This window comes from Egretta garzetta, unplaced genomic scaffold, assembly GCF_000687185.1.
Source record: "Egretta garzetta isolate BGI_Z169 unplaced genomic scaffold, ASM68718v1 scaffold314, whole genome shotgun sequence".
NCBI lineage: Eukaryota > Metazoa > Chordata > Aves > Pelecaniformes > Ardeidae > Egretta > Egretta garzetta.
In genome coordinates, this window is record NW_009259531.1 from 2,224,423 (window position 1) to 2,231,579 (window position 7,157).

General features: G+C 38.6%; 1 protein-coding gene across 1 annotated transcript in view; it reads right to left on the bottom strand.

Annotated features, from left to right (window-relative positions):
* RPGRIP1L (RPGRIP1 like) overlaps nt 1–7,157 on the bottom strand; it is a 76,401-nt gene that overhangs the window by 29,587 nt on the left and 39,657 nt on the right. Inside the window, 5 exon segments of the mRNA XM_035893131.1 lie at nt 16–193; nt 1,760–1,828; nt 2,910–2,993; nt 4,162–4,376; nt 7,118–7,157. The exon segment at nt 7,118–7,157 is cut by the window's right edge and continues 16 nt beyond it. Coding sequence (XP_035749024.1) covers nt 16–193; nt 1,760–1,828; nt 2,910–2,993; nt 4,162–4,376; nt 7,118–7,157 — 586 coding nt within the window.

Genomic DNA, 7,157 nt, shown 5'->3' on the forward strand with positions numbered 1-7,157 from the left:
AAAAATGAGTTCTACCTTCTGGTTCCAATTCTTCAGTTATTTCTGTCTCATCTCCAGAGGTAACTGAGCTTTGGTCGGCCAACTGCCCCTCTGACAGATGTGAGAGGTCTTCTTTTTCCTGTTGAATTTCTTCAGCCATCTCCTTCACCTCATCATCTGCTAGCCTTTCTTGTTCAACCTCATGTACCACATGCTATATAAAAATAGATAAACTTACATTCTTTATAACATTCCTTGAATAGTAAAAGTTCCTAACGTTCAAAACTTGAAGAGTTATGGCTCACATTCATTATACACAGCCTTTAAACAATTATATTGCTTATGCAGTGCAGGAAACAATGAGAAGTTGTCAACTGCAGTAACAAATAATTGAAACAGTAGAAAGACAATTCTCTAACGATGTATATTTGTGAAAACATAACTATTATAATCATTTGGTACCTGTCAACATATATACAGCCTGTTAGATTTCCAGACTCATTTATATTTCAGCTCTTTCAGTTCTACAAGAGTCAGTTTAAAAAAAATAAAACAACAAAAAAACCCCAACCAAAAACCACCACCACCTTACTCAGCTGGCAGTTTTCTAACTTAAATTATACAACAGTTTCTGTTTCAAAAGCAAACTAAAATAATATAAAAAAGAATCGTCTTTGGGAGAAAGTACAAATGTTATCTTGGGTAAAATATTATTAGTGCATAACTTACTCTGAAGTAATCTTATTCATTCTTTCTCTCAGAGTACAACTACATAGAATAATACTTCATCAATGGATATAACATTACAGCCATGGCATCTTCCATGAAAATTTGCTGGAGAGCTATGCATTATTTATTATCCAACAGCTGTCCTCTAGGACTGAAATTTCCCGAGACACTGATGCCTCACCTCCCACCCTCAGAATGCATGAGATAACTTTTGGCTGTCCAGAGAACATCCAGGTTTTCCAAAACCGGACCTGAAGAGTTATTTCTATTCTAACACACCTGGAGCCACAGAGCAAAGCAATGTTAACAAACACTTAAGAGCCTTATTCTATAAATAAAGGTTATCCTTGAAGTTTTCAAGTCGTAGAAAACTGACATTATGTCTCTTATGCTCCTCCTTGGTACAGATGATGTGTCCTAACTACTGGGTTTTAGATAATGCTTGGATGTGACAGAGTTGCATTTTGTGGATAAAATTTTCAGAGAGACTACTTTTTGATTATTTTACTTGATCAATATGACCTGATGTGGTGGAAGGGAGACTTAACTTCTCAATCAAAGCCCCAGATGAGCTTTACAGTAGAAAAGTGAATGGAAAACAAGAGCCAGTGATTAAATGTTGTGTTACACCACTAGAAACTACAGTTTGCCAGCCTGCCACAACTTCCTTTCACAACCAATTGGACCATTAAAAATTACAATATTTAATACTTTTCTTCTCCTTGGAATGCTACATATTTAGCAATATTCCAAAGTTACTCCATTTCTTCTTCCCCCTCCCCCCCCCCATATATAACGGTAATTTTTAGGGGAAAGAAAAAAATAATCATCCAAACATAGAAGGAAATAAGTAGAGATATTCCTCCCTTTCCAATGGCCAAAAAAAGAAGATTGTCATCACAAGGACGTACTTTCTTCACATTTCAGCAAAATTTTTGAGATCTTACTTTACCATAGTTTGATTTTTGATGCATGACTGAAGAAACAACATACACATGGAATTCAAATGCAGTGTATTATATAAAACCGCAAAACCTGAATAATCTCATACCTCTGAACCACTTGGAACTCCTGAAGCCTTCATCTTCTGTGCAAGTTCCATGTTATTTTCAACAGAGCCCTAAGTTAAGGGTAAAATAAGGGGAAGACTTTAATATACAGTAGACAATTAACACACTAAAGTAGCTATTAATTTATTGGTGGAGATGCATTTGGACAGAAAATTATACCCTCCTTTGCTTCTCTCCATTGGCATTACTGCTTCTATCCTCTGCTACAGCTTCTACCTGTGAGGCTGGACAACTCTGACAAATGGTTTGAGCAAGTCAAACCATTCATCTCACTTTTTAGTGAGTATCCTTTTCTGAAAACAACTATTTGCTTTGGCATGCGTCACATGAATATCCAAGAACTACATTCTCTGCTATTCAGAATATGAACAGCAAAATGAAACACTGTTCCTATACAGTTTCAATCTGTTGAACTTGAAATTCTCTTGCATGGGCACTCTCTTGCCATTTCGCCACAAGATTTAGACATCAGAGAAGCCCCAACTATTTCATTATTTAGTTCTAACAGTATGTTTGTCTCTAACCAGACAGCGAGGCTTGGATTTTCAAAGCAGCTAGAGAAGCTGCCCACCCAGTAATGAAGACTTCTGATAAAGACCAAGTAGCTGCCTCCCTTAGAAAATCCTAGTTTGTGAAAAATTGTCAAACTTTGAGAAGTTACTGTTTGGACAGCTCAAGATACGTTGTGTGTGTAACCACGTGCCTAACATTTCAGTTTTCCATATCTAACCTCTCAAAAGATCTGATTTCACCAGCATTTGACTTTTTTCAAGCTGGTTTCTAATGAGCCATTTATAAGTCTGTGCAAATGGTACACTGTACAAAACCACTTTCATTAATAACCCAGGGAGCAGAGAAACACAGTGCAGAGACAGTTGACTGGTCCTGTTGGAATCTGCCCTAAGTCTATGAAAGTTGAAGCTTGTGGAGGATAGTAAGCAATTCTGAGGGAGTCACACAAATAGCCCTGTACTGTATCCCCACCTATATGCAGTACTGTGCTATCATTCACTGCCTGGGACATCCCAGGCTTGTGCTGCTAGAATAATCGAGTATTCTACAAATTGTCCATACTGAGACAAAGTAGCCTTTGTTACTTCAACATGCACAAGCAAAATACTTAAAACTTACTGCCATCTGTATTGTACTAAGATCCAGAAAAGATACTTTCTTGTCTGCTTGAGCTGCACGCTGCCTTGGTTTGGGTGTTGGTTTCTGTAACAAAACAAATATAGTTGAAGACCATTTATTACCATACGCTAACCACCTTATTTCACAGTAAATTTTGAGGGACCCCAATTTTTGTCAAAGCCAAATCTAACTGCACTAAGTTAAATTCTAAACAGGCAAGACAATGTAATGTTGTTTGAATAAGCAACACCCTCCAATTGAAGATACCTTTCAGAATTCCGCCAGAAATGGGTATAAAACTCTACAGAACATCTATGGAATGTTATGGGAGTTCCAGATGAGAAATAACTGTAGGATTGAAGTCAGTGGTATCATGTATGTGGCAGAATGATTTATTATTATCGCTCATGGAGTGCTTGTTCTGTAGGCTTACCATACCTTTGACACCTTTCCTCATGCCATTCTCTTTAGAGAGTTTTAACACGGAAACAGAAACAAGACAGGTAATAGTTGCAAAATTAACAAAACAATCCAGAAATATTTCTGTCACAATGTTATAACACAAAAGACAAAAAATAATAAAGTAAACATGATTTATTACTCTTCATGCTTTACTGTTTTGATGAAGGTAGAAATTGTCCTCCATTTCCACTGATTTTTATACAAAAACATATAAAAAAAATTCCCACACTACTTTTAATTTATGAGTGATTTTTCAGAAGCCATTGGGTATCTTAGCACCATGCTCTGGGCACCAGAATACCTAAGAAGTGTGGTGCAGATACACCTAAATATCTGTACATATGGCTCCGGTCTGGCTGCTTGAGTTTTCTTTTGGCTCAAAGCTACCCCAACTGACTGAGTTCTGTCTGAGGTTCAAAGAGACCACAGAAACAATAGCTGATTTCATGACTGTCATAAATTTCAACTATAGCCCTGAAGTTGCACAATCATGTGACTACATTATATCTATGATATCTACACTGGAAAGAGAATTAATAAGCACTAGATTTATAGGGAAGACATTTAACGCTTGTTATTTCTCCTACTTGCCCTTTTGGCTAACCAGTTATCTACCATTATAGAAGATTTCACTTCCCAAAGGAAGTCGAAGATGGTGGTTATATGAAGTATTTGTACTATGCATTATTTTACAGTAAGGATAAGTCTTGGTCATCAGGGAAGAACTAAGTACCTGCTGTAATAGGTCTTTTATATCTCTCAACTTCTCTGGATTTGGTAAATTACTTACTGTCACTGATGAAGTATAAGGAGGAGGCAGGGCTGGAGTCTGCATTTTTTCCTCTGCTAGTAAGTTATTTGCCATTGATTTCTCATTTTGAATGTAATTTACTAAGTCTGCAGCCATTGTTGATCCACTTGGTGGTAGGTAGACAAACTTCCATTTTAATTCAACTGTAATGGTACCAGTAGCATGTCTTTCAGAATCTGTTAGTTCAAAAATACCTGAAAGCAAAATGCAAATCTTGTCTAAATTATCTTATTTTATACACATACAAGAAAATGCAATGCAAAACTGAATGGGATTTAGGAATTAAGTAATTTAGTAGTCTTCATTTTAGAAGTTAAATAGCATCAAAATATTGTGTTTTGTAGATCCAAATATGTCCAGTATAACACTGTGGATATTCAAAACCACAGGATTTAGAAGGGGCCAGGTTACTGTGTTTGTTCAAGATGTCCTGCAAGTTTCTCAGGTAATCCAATACCAGATGACAAATTCTTACTGGCATCTTTCAAAAGATCTAACTAAAACATTTCCATGTTTACTAACTTCTGTTAAAGAGGAGAGCAACTAGGATGATAAAGGTACTAGAGCATCTCCCCTATGAGGAAAGGCTGAGAGAGTTGGGCTTGTTCAGCCTGAAGAAGAGAAGACTGAGAGGGGACCTCATCAACACATACAAATATCTTAAGGGTGGAAGTCATGAGGATGGAGCCAGACTCTTCTCAGTGGTGCCCAGCGTGTCACAGGACAAGGGGCAATGGGTACAAATTGAAACATAAGAGATTTCAGTTGAATATGAGGAAAAACTTCTTTGAGGGTGACGGAGCACTGGAACGGGCTGCCCAGGGGGGTTGTGGAGTCTCCTTCTCTGGAGATACTCAAAGCCCACCTGGACAAAGTCCTGTGTAGCATGCTCTAGGAGAACCCGCTTTAGCAGGGAGGTTGGACTAGATGATCTCCTGAGGTCCCTTCCAACCCTTGCCATTCTGTGATTCTGTGAAGTTCCTTCGATTTTTTTTTTTTTTTTTTTTAAACTTGCAGATTTATAGAAAAGTTTTACTTCTTTCTCTTAAATATCAGAAAATGTCATGAGAGGACAAAAATCCTATTATTGCAATCCATCCTGTAAGGTACAGGCATCCTGTTCAGATTAATTGTAGTTGATGGATAATCACAAAACCAAACACCACTAAAATCCTAGTTAAAATGCAACAATGCTAGTACAATTCTGCTAAATGTTTCTATGATTCCACTGTCTTAGTAACAAAAAAAATACTCAGAAATTTCTCTCTCCCTTGGTCTTTTCTTTCTCTAATGTTTGAGGTTTAATATTTAAAAATCATTCATCAGTTTCAAAGCTCTGGCACAGACTTTTCACTAGCCATGACTTAAGTAACAATGAGATGTAAAATTTCTTTTCAGGATTTGAGTTTAAAATTTTGTCAGACAAAACCAGCAGATGAATGATACAAGTTTTTAGTATCATATAGGTTGGAAAAGATCATCCAATCCAACCGCTAACCTACATCGACAAGTCCACCACTAAACCATGTCCCCAAGCACCACATCTACAGGTCTAATAAATACCTCCAGGGATGGGGACTCGACCACTTCCCTGGGCAGCCCGTTCCAATGCTTGACAACTCTTCCAGTGAAGAAATTTTTCCTCATATCCAATCTAGACCTTTCCGGCACAACTTGAGGCCATTTCCTCTCATCCTCTCGCTTGTTACTTGGGAGAAGAGACTGACGTCCACCTTGCTACAACCTCCTTGCAAGCAGCTGTAGAGAGTGTAAGGTCTCCCCTTGGCCTCCTTTTCTCCAGTCTAAACACCCCCAGTTCCCTCAGGCGCTGATAAAGGAAGGAGTTAATTTTGCTTTTGCTTAAGTTTCATTAATCATTTTGTGGATATTGTATTAAGATATTGACTTCTGAATGCAACCAAGATGCAGGTGTGCAGGCAGAAATTCAGCAGTCCATGGTCTACTGCTCACTGCATCCCTTGTATAGCCCCCCTCCATGGTTGGACTAATCACCAGCCAAGTTAATCAGTAAATAAAGTTAGATGAAGGTAACACTTTAAGACAATCAGGTATAGACAGAGTAATTAAAGTAGGCCCAGACGAATAGAGGATAGGTTAGAGGTTAAGTTTTTATGCTTTTGCCTTGCATTCACAGTGGCTGCCGAGAGAAGACTTTTGATGGATGAGCCAATGGACTTCAGGATTGAGAAGCAGAACTGAGACAGAATGATACAAGTATGATAACCTGTGGGAAACAATGGACTTTCATCTGGTCAGACAAATGAGGAATTGTGAACAACATGGAAACTCTCTGTGCGATTATTATAGAAAGATATAAAAGTATTATGGTTGAGATTTTCATTTGCCACTCACAGAGGTGATGGCCCAAATCTGAGTTGTGAATAAACGCAAACCTAGAGTAACCCAAAGACTCGTGAAATTCTTTAACACCACTCCTCAGCAGCCTTGTGCTCCAGACTTTGTTGCCATTCTTTGGACATGCCCCAGCACCTCAATGTCTTTTTTGTAGTGAGGGGCCCAAAACTCAACACAGTATTTGATGTGCGGCCTCACCAATGCTGAGTACGGACATTTCTGATACAAGCCAGGATGCTGTTGGCCCTCCTGGCCACCTGGGCACACTACTGGCTCATATTCAGCCGGCAGTCGACCAACACCCCCAGGTCCTTTTCCACCAGGCACCTTTCCAGCCACTCATTCCCCAGCCCGTAGCATTGCATGGAGTTGTTGTGACATAAGTGCAGGACCCGGCACTTGGCCTTGTTGAACCTCATACAATTGGCCTCAGCCTATCAGTCCAGCCTATCTGGATCCCTCTGAAAAGCCTTTCTTTAGTTTGGCTCTTAAAGAGATTTAAAGAGACACGAAACAGGAAGTGAAGATTTTGTTAAGTTTAAAGAGGTCTAATTCTTACCTGAGATAGATCTGTCATGTGCTAAAGAAATAAGAGGCAC